Source organism: Emys orbicularis, chromosome 24, assembly GCF_028017835.1.
Source record: "Emys orbicularis isolate rEmyOrb1 chromosome 24, rEmyOrb1.hap1, whole genome shotgun sequence".
NCBI lineage: Eukaryota > Metazoa > Chordata > Testudines > Emydidae > Emys > Emys orbicularis.
This window is the reverse complement of record NC_088706.1, coordinates 14,437,539-14,455,622: the sequence shown is the minus strand read 5'-3', so window position 1 is coordinate 14,455,622 and position 18,084 is coordinate 14,437,539. Positions and strand designations below refer to the sequence as shown.

Below are 18,084 nucleotides of genomic sequence, written 5' to 3'. Positions count from 1 at the left end.
AACTTGGGTCTTATCTCGCCCCCTGCAGAGGCAAGGGCAGCTAGCCCCATTCTCCAGCACAGCTGAGTGTTAGGGGCTTGAGGCGAGCTCTGACGGGCACCCTTAGTCCTACCTTGGAGGAAGCAGCCACATGATATTTCATAGTTCTCTCTCCTGTAGGAGCAGGATTATCCCCACTGCCTCTGAAAGCCCTCGAGTGCATGATCCCAGCTGTCCCCTGGCAACTACCACCCTCCCCAGCTGGACCGAAGGCAATTTAAATCTGCTGGTCAGTTTGCCGGAGCAGCTCAGGCCTCACCCTACCGGGAAAGGGCGGAGTGGAATTCTCCCGCCTGACAAGGGTCTGAAACTCACCAGGCTTCATGGGCTGCAGCCCTGAGAGCAGGAGCCCTGAGGAAGCAGGTGTTCCTGGGGGAACAGACACTTCCCAGCTCTTCAACACCACTTTCTGAGCGAAGCCTGGAGCTGCCACCTCTGTGACCCCACTGGATGGGCAGAGTGGGCCCGAGCTGGGGGGAAGGAGGCAGTTTCCAAATTCAGTATGTGATTCGTTTAATCTCTACAGACCCACTCGCTTGCCCCAAATCCAGCGTGGGCCGGGAGGCGGGAAGCATTTATTCAGCCATTAAACATGAGCTTCACCGCGTGACAAGCCACTAGAATACGCCATGTTTGTCATGCACTGGTCTGCACTATGCGGACAGCCCATGAACGCCACGGTGCGCTTCCGGGGGCTTTAGATCCCGCAGCAGGGTGGGGAGGGGGCCAGGATCCCCGCCTTGTTCTGTTAATGCCCACGGCTGTTTTCTCTCTGAGCGTTTCCTGGTTTACTTCCAAGTGGCTACATTTCGATTGCAGAACAAGTCTGGCATCTCTCCTCTCTCGTAAGAGGTGCTGTCTGCCAAGGCAAATATGCCAGCTCATGCCACCGGGCCCTATCAGACAGGGTGGGAAGGCAGAGTGCTGCTGATCAAACACCAGGGGAACAAACCCACTCGGGGTGATGGGCTGCTGTTCTGCCATTTCTGTCCCAGGTTAGAGCTTTTCCCCCAGGACGCTGAGGTGATACACGACGATTCTCCCGAAGAAATCCGTGCTGTTCTCAAAGGTGATTTTCAGTTTATCCAGCATTGTTTCTTCTGTCCTGAAGCTGTGGACGGAGCAGTAAAGGAAGAAACAAGGGCAGAGGGGTACATGACACACACACAACTTCCAATACAGCAAGAGAGTCACTCACCCAGCACAACCCAATCAATGCAGGTAGCGAGCTAGGGCACACGCTATATTCTCACCAAAACGGGGGTTCATCTCACCCCCCCCAGCTTCCCTGGTACCCTCCCGCAAACTGCACAGAGTGCAAGGATTCCATCCAGCACCTGCTCCAACAGATTTACGGCCACCTGCCTTTCGATATGCCCGGGTTACACAGACCCTGCCCTGCTGACGTTGTGCAGCATTGAAACAACGTATGCAGGGCTGCGGTGGATTCTCCATCCCCGGCAGGTTTAAGACCAAGCTGGTTTTGGTTTTCTAAAAGATCTGCTCGACTTCAAACTGGCATTAATTCAAGGAAGTCTTATGGCCTGTGCCACACGGGAGGTCAGACCAGGTGATCACAGCGGTGCCTTCTGGGTGTATACTCTATGGAAGAGCCATTCTAACCTAGCCCGTGGGGGTCATGGATCAGCGTTCACGCTGCACTCCCCGTCAGTACCCAGCCCTAGCCGTGGACCAAATTTGGTGATGAATCCTGGTCACGTGCCACCTGCAGCACGTTGCGCATACGCTGAGCAGACCTAGCCCCCAGTGAGAATGGAAGGATATCTGCAGGGCATTGATGTCTTCAGGGTAGAAGTCTGATATCTTCACAAGTTCTTCCCCTTTTCGGCCACCTGAGAAGCAAGAGGAGAGGATGGAAATGTCTGTGCTGGCTGCAGAGTTAGATTAGAATCACTGGATCTACGCTGGGAACTGGACGTCCAACTGTCTTTGGCACTTTTGAAAAATCCCACCCCATGGCTTTAGTACAGGACTGGGGGTCAGGCCAAGAACTGGGTTTCATTCCTAGTTCTGACACTTAATCTCTACAGTGCTATCTGTCCAGGTACCTGTATAGCCCTCATTGCTCTGGCCTAGACAAACCACTTTGGGCTTGTCTACACTACAAAATTAGGTCGGATTTATAGAAGCCGGATTTATAGAAGCCGGTTTTATGCAGCCGACTGTGTGTGTCCCCACATAAAATGCTCTAAGTGCATGAAGTCGGCGGACCGCGTCCACAGTACCGAGGCTAGCGTCGACTTCCGGCGCATTGCACTATGGGTACCTATGGGTACCTATCCCACAGTTCCCGGAGTCTCCGGCGCCCATTGGAATTATGGGTTGAGATCGCAATGCCCGAATGATGCAAAGCAGTGCCGCGGGGGGTTCTGGGTACATTGCGTCACGCACCTCCCCCGCCGTCACAGCAACGGCAGACAATAGATTCGCGCCTTTTTACCTGGGTTACCTGTGCAGACAACATACCACGCCAAGCATGGAGCCCGCTCAGCTCAGCTCACCGTCACCATATGTCTTCCGGGTGCCGGCAAACGTGTGACTGCATTGCTAAACAGCAGCAGCAGATTACTGCCTTTTGGCGGTAGACGGTGCAGCATGAGTAGTAGCCTTCATCGGCGCTCGGGATGCTGGTAGCTGTGGGGCTGGCAGCCGTAGGGCTGCATTGCACCAGCCCCTTGCCTTTTGGCAGTAGATAGTTTATTACGACTGGTAACCGTCCTGTCAGTATTGTCTGCTGAGCATCCAGAAGAGGCCGAGGGCAATCTGGGTGCTCAGCAGATCTGAAAGAAGAGCTTTCCTCAGGTCTGAAAGCAAGTAAATTTAGAGGTTGCCTGAAATGCTCATAGATTATTGTAGCCTGAGCGCCTTTACCGAGCCTTCTGGCTACTGTACAGCAGCAACCCCTTGCCTTTAACCGTCCTCGTTGGACAATGATGGTTACCAGTCGTAGTATACTATTTGCTGCCAAGTATTGTCTGCTAAGCACCCAGAAAAGGCCGAGGGCGATCTGGGTGCTGGCAGACATGTGGCTGGCACACGTGGGGCTACATTGCTACACAGCAGCAACCCCTTGCCTTTAACCGTCCTCGTTGGACAATGATGGTTACCAGTCGTAGTATACTATTTGCTGCCAAGTATTGGCTGCCAAGCACCCAGAAAATGCCGAGGGCTATCAGTCATGCTGCACTGTCGTCTTAAGATGTAAAAAATAGATTTGTGTTTTATTCATTTCCTTCCCCCCTCCCTCCGTCAAATCAACGGCCCGCTAAACCCAGGCTTAGGAGTTCAATCTCTGGGGGGGGGGGCATTCTGTGTGACAGTTGTTTGTATTTCTCCCTGATGCACAGCCACCTTTCTTGATTTTAATTCCCTGTACCTGTACGCCATGTCGTCAGTCGCCCGCCCCTCCCTCCCTCCCTCCCTCCCTCCCTTCTTCCCCTGGTCTTTAGATACTAGTTTCGCGCCTTTTTTCAGACCAGACGCCATAGCTAGCACTGGGATCATGGAGCCCGCTCAGATCACCGCGGCAATTATGAGCACTATGAACACCACGCGCATTGTCCTGGAGTATATGCAGAGCCTGGACATGCCAAAGCAAAACCAGGAGGACCAGCTGAGGAGGAGGAGGCGATTGCAGCGCGGCGACGATAGTGATGAGGAAATTGACATGGACCTCTCACAAGGCACAGGCCCCAGCAATGTGGAAATCATGGTGTTACTGGGGCAGGTTCATGCCATGGAACGCCGATTCTGGGCCCGGGAAACAAGCACAGACTGGTGGGACCGCATCGTGTTGCAGGTCTGGGACGATTCCCAGTGGCTGCGAAACTTTCGCATGCGTAAGGGCACTTTCATGGAACTTTGTGACTTGCTTTCCCCTGCCCTGAAGCGCCAGAATACCAAGATGAGAGCAGCCCTCACAGTTGAGAAGCGAGTGGCGATAGCCCTGTGGAAGCTTGCAACGCCAGACAGCTACCGGTCAGTCGGGAATCAATTTGGAGTGGGCAAATCTACTGTGGGGGCTGCTGTGATCCAAGTTGCCAGGGCAATGAGAGGCCTGGTGATATCAAGGGTAGTGACTCTGGGAAACGTGCAGGACATAGTGGATGGCTTTGCTGCAATGGGATTCCCAAACTGTGGTGGGGCGATAGACGGAACCCATATCCCTATCTTGGCACCGGCGCACCAAGCCACCGAGTACATAAACCGCAAGGGGTACTTTTCAATGCTGCTGCAAGCCCTGGTGGATCACAAGGGACGTTTCACCGACATCAACGTGGGCTGGCCGGGAAGGGTACATGATGCTCGCGTCTTCAGGCACTCTCTTCTGTTTCAAAAGCTGGAGGAAGGGACTTTCTTCCCGGACCAGAAAATAACCATTGGGGATGTTGAAATGCCTATCGTGATCCTTGGGGACCCAGCCTACCCCTTAATGCCATGGCTCATGAAGCCATACACAGGCAGCCTGGACAGGAGTCAGGACCTGTTCAACTACAGGCTGAGCAAGTGCCGAATGGTGGTGGAATGTGCATTTGGGCGTTTAAAAGCGCGCTGGCGCAGCTTACTGACTCGCTGTGACCTCAGCGAAAAGAATATCCCCATTGTTATTGCTACTTGCTGTGCGCTCCACAATATCTGTGAGAGTAAGGGGGAGACATTTATGGCGGGGTGGGAGGTAGAGGCAAATCGCCTGGCCGCTGATTACGCGCAGCCAGACACCAGGTCGGTTAGAGCAGCACAGCAGGGCGCGGTGCGCATCAGAGAGGCTTTGAAAACTAGTTTTGTGACTGGGCAGGATATGGTGTGAAACTTCTGTTTGTTTCTCCTTGATGAAATCGCAGCCCCCCCCCCCACGCACCCGGTTAACTCTACTACCCTGTAAACCAAGCACCCCAACCTCCCCTCCCCTCCCCTCTTCAAGCACCACTTGCAGAGGCAATAAAGTCATTGTTACTTCACATTCATGCATTCTTTATTAATTGAGCACACAACTAGGGGGATAATTGCAAAGGTAGCCCGGGATGGGTGGGGGAGGAGGGAAGGAAAAGGACACACTGCACTTTAAAACTTTAAAACTTATTGCTGTGGAAATCATCTAGGGTGGAGTGATTGGGTGGCCGGAGGCCCCCCCACCGTGTTCTTGGGCGTCTGGGTGAGGAGGCAATGGGACTTGGGGAGGAGGGCTGGTGGTTACAGAGGGGCTGTAGCGGCGGTCTCTGCTCCTGCTGTTGGTTACAGAGGGGCTGTAGCGGCGGTCTCTGCTCCTGCTGCCTTTCCTGCAGCTCAACCATACGCAGGAGCATATCACTTTGATGCTCCAGCAGCCGGAGCATCGACTCTTGCTTTCTGAGTACAAGCTGACGCCATTTCTCCTCTTCAGCCCGCGTTTCAGCACGCAACCTCTGCTCTTCAGCCCGCGACTTCTCCTCTTCAGCCCGCCACCTCTCCTCTCGCTCATATTGGGCTTTTTTAAAATCAGTCATTGACTGCCTCCACGCATTCTGCTGTGCTCTGTCAGCGTGGGAGGCAGTCTGTAGTTCAGTGAACATTTCGTCACGTGTCCTTCGCTTCCTTCTTCGAATATTCACTAGCCTCTGTGAAGGTGAAACATTTGCAGCTGGTGGAGGAGAAGGGAGAGTTGTTTAAAAAAGATACATTTTTTAGAACAATGGGTACACTCTTTCACGTTAGATTTTGCTGTTCACATCACACAGCACATGTGCTTTCGTTACAAGGTCGCATTTTTCCTCTTACATTGAGGGACTGCCGGTTTGGTGTGAGAGATCACTCACGCAGTGCCAGGCCACAGATTTCAGCTTGCAGGCAGCCATGGTAAGACACAGTCTTTGGGCTTTTTTAACCTTGTTAACAAGTGGGGATGGTTTAAAACAGTACTGCTCTCATTAACCATACCAAGCACCCGTTGGGTTGGCCATTTAAAATGGGTTTGCAATGTAAAAGGAGGGGCTGAGGTTTAAGGTTTAACATGCAGCACAAACCCAACTAACTCCCCTCCCCCACACACCCAATTCTCTGGGTTGGACACTTCACCCCTCCCCCCCACCGCGTGGTTAACAGCGGGGAATATTTCTGTTCAGCAGAGCAGGAAGGGGCACCTCTGAATGTCCCCTTAATAAAATCGCCCCATTTCAACCAGGTGACCGTGAATGATATCACTCTCCTGAGGATAACAAAGAGCGATAAGGAATGGATGTTGTCTGCATGCCAGCAAACACCGGGACCATACGCTGCCATGCTTTGTTATGCAATGATTCCAGACTACGTGCTACTGGCCTGGCGTGGTAAAGTGTCCTACCATGGCGGACGGGATAAGGCAGCCCTCCCCAGAAACCTTTTGCAAAGGCTTTGGGAGTACATGAAGGAGAGCTTTCTGGAGATGTCCCTGGAGGATTTCCGCTCCATCCCCATACACGTTAACAGACTTTTCCAGTAGCTGTACTGGCCGCGATTGCCAGGGCAAATTAATCATTAATCATTAAACACGCTTGTTTTTAAACCATGTGTAATATTTACAAAGGTACACTCACCAGAGGTCCCCTGTGTGCCCACAGGGTCTTGGGTGAGTTCGGGGGTTACTGGTTCCAGGTCCAGGGTGACAAACATATCCTGGCTGTTGGGGAAACTGGTTTCTCCGCTTCCTTGCTGCTGTGAGCTATCTATGATGTTCTCTCCATCCTCATCTTCCTCGTCCGCCGAACCCGATTCCCTGTCTCCAGAGAGGGACTGATAGCACACGCTTGGGCTACTGGTGGCTGCACCCCCTAGAATGGCATGCAGCTCCTCGTAGTAGCGGCATGTTTGCGGCTTAGCCCCGGACCTTCCGTTTGCGTCTCTGGCTTTGTGGTAGGCTTGCCTTAGCTCCTTAATTTTCACGCGGCACTGCTGTGCGTCCCTGTTATGGCCTCTGTCCTTCATGGCCTTGGAGATCTTTTCTAATGTTTTGCCATTTCTTTTACTGTTTCGGAGTTCGGCCAGCACTGCTTCATCTCCCCAGATGGCGATCAGATCCCGTACCTCCCGTTCGGTCCAGGCTGGAGCTCTTTTGCGATCCTGAGACTGGGACTGGGACTCCATCACGGTTACCTGTGCTGATGAGCTCTGCATGGTCACCTGTGCTCTCCACGCTGAGCAAACAGGAAATGAAATTCAAACGTTCGCGGGGCTTTTCCTGTCTACCTGGCCAGTGCATCTGAGATGAGAGTGCTGTCCAGAGCGGTCACAATGAAGCACTGTGGGATAGCTCCCGGAGGCCACTAATGTCGAATTCCGTCCTCACTACCCAATTCCGACCCCCATAAGGCCGATTTTATCGCTAATCCCCTCGTCGAGGTGGTGTAAAGAAACCGGTTTAAAGGGCCCTTTAAGTCGAAAGAAAGGGCTTCGTCGTGTAAACGTGTCCAGGCTTAAGTCGACTTAACGCAGCTAAAGTCGACCTAAACTCGTAGTGTAGGGTTTCTCTCTCTGGGCTTCAGTTTTCCTGGTTATAAAATGGGATCAGTCTAGGCCCTGTGAATTCAAATTGGACCAAAGTTCTCCCACACCCCAGCCCTGGGGAAAGACATTCCACTACAGAGATTTATGCTGAATTAAATACAATTGATACTGTAACATGTAGTTCAATGCAATCCTCTGCGTCTGGATATCCTGCCAGGCATTGCACAAAGCCACCCATCGAGCTGCAGAAGTGAACGCGCTGGGCTGTGGATTTGCGAGCCAGTGTCTCGCAGGCTCTTTGGCAAGGTGCTTTCACATGAAAGGCAGCGGAGTACTGCCAAGTGCTCTTCTGCATAGCAGTGCATCGGCCACAGATCTTTCTCTGGATTAGTTCTTGTCTCAGTTCACCTGGCCTGGCCGCAGCATCAGTAGAACGTCGTCTGAGCCCCAGTCTGCCTCTGTCCCGTCATTAGAGCCCTTCCAATACCCGAAAGAGACCCTGCAATCGACATGAACGAATGGCACAGAATGCGGCACGTTGTTCCCCAGCTGGGGAGGCTCTTTACCTTCCAGTGTACACAGCTGGCTCGCAAATCCACCCTGGAACTGAATCTGGAGTTGGGAAACCTTGACAGTCTGTGGAAATTCCAGCATCACCCACTGGGAGGAGCCCTACAGCCAGGAATGAAACAGGAGCACAGGTTACAGTCAGCTTTCCATAGGGGCCACTCCGCCAGTTACACCCAGCGAGGGCGGATTCTGCAGGGAGCCCTGTAAGGCCCGTAAAGGTGGGAGTGAGCACCGGTTAAAGTGCCCCCCGCCGTGGTTAGCCAGGGCCAGCGCTGTGTAGCCGGAGCTAGGGCACAGCAGAGCACTGGGGCAGTGCACAGCGCCTGGCACATGCAGTATTGCGGAGCGATGGCACAGCGGCCGGGCGCGGGGAGGCAAGCATGGCAGCCATTCTGTGCTCAGCAATAGCCCGCACGTAAGCTGGGCCAGTAGAGCCCGATTCCCTGATTCTCAGACGGGACGTTTGCTCCAGCAGGTGGACGTGCCACCGTTCCATTTTCCATGCTTGCCCCGACGGAGCAAGCACAGGGGGCGTCCGTGCAGCTCACCTGGTCCGAGTTCCAGCAGGTCTCCTCACTCCCGTCGAACATGTGCTTCTTCCCAAACTGCTTGGCGTCCCGGTTGAGCACGGAGCTCACTCTGCAGAGACAGAAACCAGAGTCGCGAGGGGACGGGGCTTTGACGCCTAGTACAGAGCGCGCCCCACTCCCACGGTGAGCCCTGGTGTCCGCAGACACAAGGCCAGGCTTCTCGGGAGAGCGTCTCTAACAACGGCGCTGCACCAATGAGACTAGGCTGAGATGGTGCCGGGTGTTTGGGAAAGGCGCCAACTACGCCGCCCCGGAGCCTGAAGTCCCCCAGAGCAGGTGCAGAACAAGCTGCCCCCGCCCCCCATCCCTCACAACACCGACCCTTCAGAGCCCCTCCGACGGCGGGGAGGGGAGTTCAGGAGCCGACCCCGGTAACAACCGGCTTCAGGAGCGTTCACTGAGCAGGAACGAGGCTGAGAGCATCACACTTGTTCCACTCAGGGCAGCGGGGAGCCGCCAGGTGGTAACAACATGAGCCTCTCCCAGTCCTTTAGCTCCTTGGGGCTTCAGCCCTGTGTGTGGAGAGCCTACCAGCTGCTGGCATTAACACATAAACCACACTCCGTGAGTGCTCTGACCCAGAGCAGGTCCAGGGGAAACCAACCCCCCCGAGAGCTCATTCTCTCACGGGTGGCGGGATTTTACCCCACTGTGATTCATCCACCCAGGACAAGTTCACTACAGCCTGGAAAAATTCAGGCAGTGGGTTCTTCGGGACGCAGAAAGGAAAACTCACCTGCTCACAGTCTCCCTGCAGATCAAGGGTGCCGTGGGCATGGCGCTGCTGGAAGTATTGCTCCTCTCCAGCCAGGGCAACCCCAGCACACTCCACTGATGAGGTTTGGTGCCAAAGCACCCAGGTGCAGCCTGCGATGGAGGGGCGCCTGGTAATGGGGCCGCAGCAGAATTGCGGGGTTCAGAGGGGAAAGAGGATCCGTTCTCTGCGCTGCTCTGAAAGATTAACGTCACAGACCCCGGGTCCTGAAATGAGGGAAATGCTCCCCAGAATCAGTCACAGAGACTCCAGGAGACAAGTAGCACAATGCACAGAGCAGCCTTAGCCAGCCAGCCGTGCCTTGGCTGGGGGGTCGGGAATGAGGTGCAGTACCGTATGGGTCGCTGCAGATGCTGCCACACCCTGGCTCAGTACCACGGCCCCAGTCCTGCAAAGGGCAGAACCTGAAGTCAGTGGGGCTGCAAGCAGTACAGGGGCCCACCTGCAGAGATTGGGGCCCCTGTGAGGCACTTGCCTAGATCCTATTTTGATCCAACCCACCATCTGCAACCCCCAAACAGAAACAAGATTAAAACATCCCCTGAACAAAACAGTTCATCACAGACTGCATGAAAATGAGAGGAGGCAGAATGAAAACAAACAGAGGCTGAAAACCTGGCCCCTCTTGCAGTGTGTCCCCTCCAGAGCAAAGAGATCACCCCGAGAATGTTAACAATCCACGCACTATTTCCTCCAAGCAGAGAACTGGAGTGCTTCCATCCCAGTGTTCATTTAACTCAAAAACGTCTGGAAAGATCTTGCCCACACTTAACTCCCCCCACCCCCACGCTCGCTCTCAGTTGGCATCTCCGGACACCAATGTAATGTACACTAATAATGCCCCCCCCCCCCCAATCCACTTTCAGGCTCAGACCCAAACTGGAAAATACAGCTCCTAGCGCAGTCATTCTGAGAGAGTCCCCAGGGGTTTGGCATCAAGGACTTGGGTTTTATCCTGCTGCCCAGCACCGCAGCCTCTGAGCCCTTCTACATAAAATCAATACCAAGCGTAAGGAGGGGGATTCTATCCAGGGAAGCAAGGACTCTGAAAAAGATCTGAGGGTCATGGTGAATAATCAGTTGACCCTGGATTCCCGTCCTGACACGGTGGGTATAAGAGCGAATGCGATCCTGGGATACACAAACAGGGGAGCAGAGAGGTTATTTTGTCTCTGTATTTGGCGCTGGTGCGACCGCAGCTGGAATCCTGTGTCCAGTTCTGGTGCCCACAACTCACGAAGGAGGTTGATACATTGGAGAGGGCTCAGAGAAGAGTCACAGGAAAGATGAAAGGGTTCGAAATACTCCACTGGAGCTCAGTCTATTTAGCTTAACAAAGCCCTGGCTGGGATGATTTAGTTGGGAATTGGTCCTGCTTTGAGCAGGGGGTTGGACTAGATGACCTCCTGAGGTCCCTTCCAACCCTGATATTCTATGATTCTATGATTAACAGAGAGAAGGTGAAGGGGGGGGACTTGGTCCCAGTGCGTCATTATCTACCTGGGGAACAAACATTTAATAACGGACTCGTCAGCCTAGCGGGGAAAGATCTAACACACGAACCAAGGGCTGGAAGTTGAAGCGAGATATGTCTGCACTACAGACCTTACAGCCGCACTGCTGCAGCTCTGTCGCTGTAAGGTCTCCCGTGGAGCCGCTCTCCGCCGGCGGGAGAGAGCTCTATTTAAACTAAACCACCCCCAAGGAGCGGCTGGAGCTCCGTCCACAGGAGAGCATCTCCCACCCACATAGCGCTGTCCACACCGGTGCTTCCGTCGGTCAAACTTATGTCACTGGGGGGGATGTTTTAGTCACACCCTGACCGACAAAAGTGCTAGTGTAGACATAGCTTCCGACTGAATCCGGCGCAGATTGATTGGGGGAGGGGGGGAATTAACCAGTGTAATTTACCACGGGTGGGGGCTGGATTCTCCATCACGGCCAATGCTTAAATCGCTCAGGATGTTTTCCTAGAAGATCTGCCTGGGGGAAGTTCTAGGGCCCCAGGAGGAGCTGACCCCAAAGGTCTCCTCTGGCTGCGCGCGCCCCGCCCAGGGTGTCCCCAAAGCCCGCTCCCAGCTCCACAGCTCCGCGCTGGGGGCCCCGTCCTGCCCCAGCAGCGCCCCCAGCCGCCGGGAGAAGAGAAGGAAGCGCCCCCGCGGACCTACCCCGGCTCCCGAGCGCGCTGCAGGCTGCGCCCCCGCGTGCGCCCCGGGGAGATGGGCCGGCTGCCGGGGGGAGGCGCGCACCGGCCAAGGCGGAGCTGGGCTGCTCAGGAAGCCCTGAACTGCTTCCTGGGGCTGCCGGGGCCTCTTAAAGAGACACCGCCCCGTGTCAGGGCCGCGCTGCGCCGGTTCGGGTCCCTTCGGCCCCTCTGTCCCCGAGCCCGGGTGGGGGGCTCCAACCCTGCCTTCCCGGTGACTCCCCGCGGTCACACAGCTAGTCTGGAGAACACAGGAGCCCCGACTCTTAGCCCCCGCCGGGGGTCCCAGTGCCCACTCCCCTGCGCTAACCACTAGACAGCACTCCCCTGGCAAAGCTAGCAAAGGAACCCAGGCGTCCTGGTTCGCAGTCCTCCTACCCCTGCCAAAAGGGCCACGCTGTCAGAGGTGGGACTAGAACCAAGAGTCCTGGCTCACCCCTCCCGCTTTAGGCATTAGACCACTCACAGCTCACCTAATACTGCTCTGTCCCTATCACAGCCTGAGCAAGCCTGGGACCCGGGCTTACTTTGTAATGAAAGAGGTGCTGGGACAGTGGGACTCCTCTAATTTTTTTGCATTCATAACTGATGCAGCAAACCCAGAGGTGCCGGGGCTCTGAACCGCCAGGCCCAGCGGCACCGGGGCTCTGAACCGCCAGGCCCGGAAGTGCCGGGCTCTGAACCGCCAGGCCCAGAGGTGCTGGGGTTCTGAACCGCCAGGCCCAGCGGTGCCGGGCTCTGAACCGCCAGGCCCAGAGGTGCCAGGCTCTGAACTGCCAGGCCCGGACGTGCCGGGCTCTGAACCGCCAGGCCCAGAGGTGCCTGGCCTCAGCCCTGGCAGGCCCTGGCACAAATTAAGCCCTGCATGGGACCCTCAATGTCATACATGAATCCTCCAGCATCATTTTATTGCCTCCAGAATGCCCCTGTAAGAAAGCTATTAAAGGGCGTGTTGTCTAGGGGGTGGCAGAGAGGGGCTTGGTGCCAGGACTCCTGGGTTCTGTGCCTGCCTTTGGGATGGAGTGTGGACTGGTCTGCAGCAGTCCTGCCTTCCCACTCCGGGCTTGAACCAGCCTGTGTCCCTGACTAAAATGGGGATAAATGCTGCTACCCTGGCATGCAGACGAAGGTGACAAGACCCTGCCAGATAGGGCCACACCTGTAAATCTTACAGAACTGGACTCACACACACTCACACACAGAGCGGACTGGATACAATAGGAGGACGGGAGTGTAGTGACAAAGCGCCCCCAGTGGTTTCTGTGTAAAGGCTGCAAATGTCGCCCTGGAAGTGTTTAACTATTAACCTCAGTGTGCGCAACTCCCTGCCCAGCAGAAAGCCCATATTAAAATGCAGATACCAAAAAGCGTCTGTGTGTGTGAGTGGAGGGATGTGTCATGACTGCACGGCCATTGGTGCACGTGTGTGCAGCTACCTGTGAGCATGCATGTGTGCACAAATGTATGTATATGCACATCACATGAGCACATCTCGCTGCATGTGCATGAATGTGTGACTCCACACGTGCATGTATGTGAAGATGATTGCGAACAGGAAAGGAGAAATCCTGGGGAAGCCAGTGTATTTATTCCTGTGCCCTGTCCTCACCCTGAACAACCAATCCCACCCTGGCTGAACAGACACACGGGACATTTTGGAGGAACAAAATGGGGGGAAATGGAAACATTTTTGCTCGGAATTAAACAGGCACCGGGGCTGTTTTTCCTACACCATGTTTGTGATAATGACTGCAGGTGTCAGACAGAGCCAGGGCGGGTGGCACATTAGCAGCTAGATTGTCTTTCCAGTGCTTTGGCCCATCACTTTAAGCAGAAGTCAAATTTTTCTTTACAACCCCTTAATGGCCTCTAGTGCTTACAGCTGCAAAGAAAAGGCTCCAAATGTGGCTCATGGCATTGCCCTCTTCCTCTGTCTGCAGAGAACAGTAATATTTATTATTACTATTGAATGAGCGTCTGTATGCAGCGCTTTCGGGGTTCCCGGTGCTGCACCGGGTGAGAATGCACGCTTGGCTCCTCCCACTGGGTGCTCTCTGACTGCTGGGGCCAGCTCCAGGACTGTAACCCTGTCCCACGCAGCTGCCAAGTGGTTCTGGAAGCGCACAGCAGCCTCCTGGGGAAGGCTCTGTAATGGCACAGAGACAGGGGCCCATTACATGCAGCGCGATGGCAGGGGAATTACTCAGAGCAGAACAATCAGGGAAGGAATTAAACAAATTGAAATGATGATCTGGAAATTGCTTGAACATAACGACCCCGGCCAATCAAGGAATGTCCCAGTTTCTTCGGTTCCCGGGTTAGACGTTTGTCGGGGGTCACTTAATGTTGCAAACACAACCTCTTATTTTGTAGACTACTTCATCCTGCCACTCTAAGCACTGTCACTGTCTAAGCACTCCCGCCCTCCACATCAGGGCCCCCCTCACCAGGCAGGACAGGTGGAGTGAGGAGAACAGGAGGGGAGGAGAGGAAATATCCTTCCTAGAGCTGATCAAACGGAGTCCCCAACAGATCCCTCAGGCTCTAAGGACTCGGTTGTACGGGACTGAATGACCGAGCCAAAGACAGAAGCAGAACTGAGGGGCAGAGATTGATCCTGCAGGACAGTTTTAATTTATGCCACGGATACAGGGTTCCCCTCCCCTGCCACACACCCCCTCCTCCCTGTGGGGGTTCCAGCAGAGACACTTCTACCAGAATCGCCCCGATGCAGGGGGAGTGCTCCAGTGGGAACTGCCAGCCAATGCAGTTTCGCGCAGCAGACTGGGGAACCCAGCCCCTGGTGTCTGGGACAAAGGAAGGATTATTATCCCGTTTCACACCCAGAGCAAGGCCCAGTGACTTGACCAAGGTGTCTGCGGCAGAGCCAGGAACCGACCCCAGCTCTCCTGATTCCCAGGGGAATTCCTCTTCCTCCACAGAAAGTTCCCAAGTGGTGCTGCCAGCAAGGGACAATGTGGGGTTCTACCAACACCTGCCACTTGCATGCGAGGGCTGGCCAACGAGAAGAGGCCAGAGTGGTCCCCATTGGGGGAGGCGCTGCCAGGGCCTGGGCCAGCTGGTCAAATTGCCCGTTAACCAATGGGAAATCCAAGCTGGAGGCACAGGTTGGATTAGCACCGGGGAAGCTGAGCATCAACAGTCCAGGATGTGGAGCTGCGTCCCGACGTGCAGACGGGCACACTGGATTTCTGTGAGCCAAGGGGGAGGGGAACCCAGCGGGCAGTGGCACCCATTGAGCTTTTATTACACTGGGAATTACAGGGCCAAGACCCCGCAAAGCTCTGTCTGCAACCCAGTCACCAGAGACTGAGCCTGGCTCAGAACCGATTCACGACAGTCGTGCCTGGCTGGTGCGGCAGGCGCCGCACGCCTTGGAAATAGGGGGCTGCATTTCACTTCCTTTAACCCATGTGGCGGGGCCAGTGACTTGACAGTGGCCTGAGGAGTGCGCGCCAGGGATCAGTGTGTGTGCGTGTGTCCTCCTGCGTACACTTGCTAAAGGGAGAGCTTGTGTGTTAGAGCCTGATCCAACGCCCACTGAAACCAGCCGGGATCCCCACTGGCTCCAAAGGGCGCTGAGTGGAGCCCTTAGAGAGCGTGTGTGTGTGTGTGTGTGTTGCTCTCAGCACCAGTGCATAGATCTCAGCATACGGCCCCACAGAGCTCAGCCAGCCAGGACTGCCAGGTCAGGGACAGCGAGAATGGAAACCATTGGATTCAAACGTAGGGAGGGGTCCCCAATACCTTGCCATGGGGAGGGGTCAGGCTCAATGTCAGGTCCCACAGGAACCCAGCAAAGAGCCCCCAGCCTGCATCAAATACCCCCCACCTCACGCCAGCCCTTAGCCAGAGAAAGGCAAAGCCAGTGTAACCCACTGGTTCTATGCTCATTGCAGGTCACCCCGTAGTGGCTGGTCCTCCTATGAGAATTACAGCAGCTAATAGAGTCTCTCCTTGTGCTGGAGGCCTCTGTTTTTAGCACCGGTTCAATCCTTGCCAAGGACTCGTGGGGCATTGCATGGGACCTCTCCCCTTTATTCAAGTATCCTAGATACAGAAACGTCTCGAGAGCCCTCGGGACCGACACCCGCCTCCCCTCACTTTCACGCAGAAGCACTGCAGGCTCTCACCGGGTTCGACATATTCACCAGACAGAGGGACCAGGCCTCTCCTATTCCCCCCGGGCCCGAATTCACCCACTGACTTCAGTGGGATCACACCAGGCACAGATCTGAACCGGGGGGGGGGGGGGGGGGGCAGGAATTCGGCCTTTGAACCCCGGGCCTGCTAGGGAAGGGTTGGCCACAGGCTGGGCCTGGGCAGTAGGTGGCGCTGGTGGCCCACAGCGGAGAAAAGCCAGCAGGCCAGGTAATTGCCCGGCCCCCTGTTCTTCCTCTGTCTGGCTGCATCTCAGCCAACAAAAGCGCAGTCGCCTCTGGAGGCAACACCTGGATTCGCCCCAGTTCGTCGCTGCACATTATTAAACTGGGACCTGCCGGGGCAGAGCAGCCAGCGGTGGTGGAGAAACAGGGAATGACTGCGAAAGAAAGAAATAATCACACACACCCCGCTTACATACAGGCACCACCAGCAGCCGTCTAAAATTAACCTTCCCCGGCATATGGTGCATTCTCACTTCTCCAATTTACCTGCAGCTTTGCAGGGGCGCCCTTGGAATACAATGAGTCAGCTCCAGGCGCTCGATCGCCAGTCCCCAGCACCCCCCTGCCTTAGGCAATCTCCCCAGCCGACGCTCTGCGCGAGGAAATCAAACTCAAACCCAAACGCATTATCCGCAGCACTCCCGAGCCTCCAGATATTTTTCCCGTCACTGTGTCTGGATGAGTCACACTCCGAGTGCACACAGCCTGCCTGGGCATGCTGAAAAGGAAAAAGCAAATCGCCCCCACCCCAAAGCCTTCCTCCTCGCGTGATCAGCACTAATTCACCCAGGCCAAGGCTGAGACCAGGGCTTGGGGTCTGATGCAATCATCCTGGGGTCCCCAGTGACCACAACTGGAGTCCCCCCCACACACATGTTGTACACACACACACACACACACACACACACAGCATCTCCGAAAAATCAGGCATCTCACGCTGGGCTCTGAGAAATTGGTGGCCTCCCTACTCAGGGGCCACTCTTGAAAATCGCAAGCACTTGAGCTCCGCCCGATCCCCTGATTCTCTCCACCCTCCCCATTCCGCAGTCCAGGAGCTGCAACAGGACCTAGCGGCTGGGTCACGTGGGAGCCGGGTGTGGTCCGTGGTATGTCACACGTGGCCTAGGGCCTGTGGGGCTGTAATGGGGAGCCAGGGGGTAAGTGGACTCCTAGCAGACTCAGCCTTCTTCTTGCCACCCCTGTCTCCCAGTGACTGACTCCTACGGCTCACTTCCATCGTGTCCCATCTCAGGGCTCCAGCACTGAATTGTCCCGTCTGGAGGGGCCCAGCCTCTGTCCCAAGTCAGGGGCTGCGCATCTCCAGCGTTGGCGGCCCTCGGTGGGGACAACGGCTGGTCAGGGAGCCAGCATGGGGCCTAAGTCTGACTGAAGTCTTGCTTTGCAGGCTGGTGCATCGGCCCTGTGCTTTGGACCACGCTCTCTTGGCGTTTGGAAAGCGCCTGTGCCCTCCCCAGCCAGCCCTAGGGCACTGCAGGGAGATTGCGCCAGCTCGCTGAGCCAGGGAGCACGGACACTAGGCAGCGCCCTGCATGGGGGGAGGGAGGGAGGGGATGACGACAACACAGCACAGGGCACCAAATGGGCATCATCCAGGGGCCAATGTGCCCTGCACCTAGTCACTGGCAGTGAGCAAATTAACAAAGCAAGAAAGCCGCACAGTTAACGAGCGGTGGAATAATTAACCAGACTGCAAGAGCAGCACCAGTCCATGAGGATCACTGACCCTCAGCCATAGACTTGCTGCTAATTGCAGAGGATAAACCCCCCCCCCCCCCGCCCCCAGCAACCTCACAGCCCTATGGTGGGGAGGGGAGCTCTTACAGGCCTAGCTGGGGTTCTCTGCTCAGCATTGACCATGACCCGGTAACAGCTGGGGCAATGGAATCACCCGTCCCAAGCAGCTGGCCTGACCCAAGACATCACAACTGCCCTGGCACCTCCCACTGAGCTTTGATCCTGGGGTGCTGCCCCCCCCCCAGCCAACGAGAACGACTGGCACATGTATTACAGTAGCACCCAGAAGCCTTGCTGTGCCCAGCACTGCTCAGACCCAGAACTGACATCTGAAATACACAGAGGGGCGACAGACTTGCCCAAGGTCTGCCTGCAGCAGAGAGGGGATTAGAACTCCGGAGCCCCGGGCCCACCCCCTGCCCCTCAGCTAGAGCCAGGGGAATGCAACGGTGGAGCCATTGTTCCCCGGAGCGTAGCACAGACAGACAC

The 18,084-nt window shown here is 55.5% G+C and overlaps 1 protein-coding gene across 1 annotated transcript; it reads right to left on the bottom strand.

Annotated features, from left to right (window-relative positions):
- Positions 1-535: 535 nt before the first annotated feature.
- On the bottom strand, positions 536-11,657 carry NR2C2AP (nuclear receptor 2C2 associated protein). Its single transcript, XM_065422221.1, has 6 exons — positions 11,619-11,657; positions 9,412-9,656; positions 8,634-8,724; positions 8,082-8,187; positions 1,825-1,892; positions 536-1,152 (listed from the first exon to the last, which is right to left on the bottom strand). The coding sequence occupies exons 2-6, from the start codon at positions 9,450-9,452 to the stop codon at positions 1,036-1,038; spliced, it is 423 nt and encodes a 140-aa protein (XP_065278293.1). The 5' UTR covers positions 9,453-9,656; positions 11,619-11,657; the 3' UTR covers positions 536-1,035.
- Between the last annotated feature and the right edge of the window lie 6,427 nt (positions 11,658-18,084).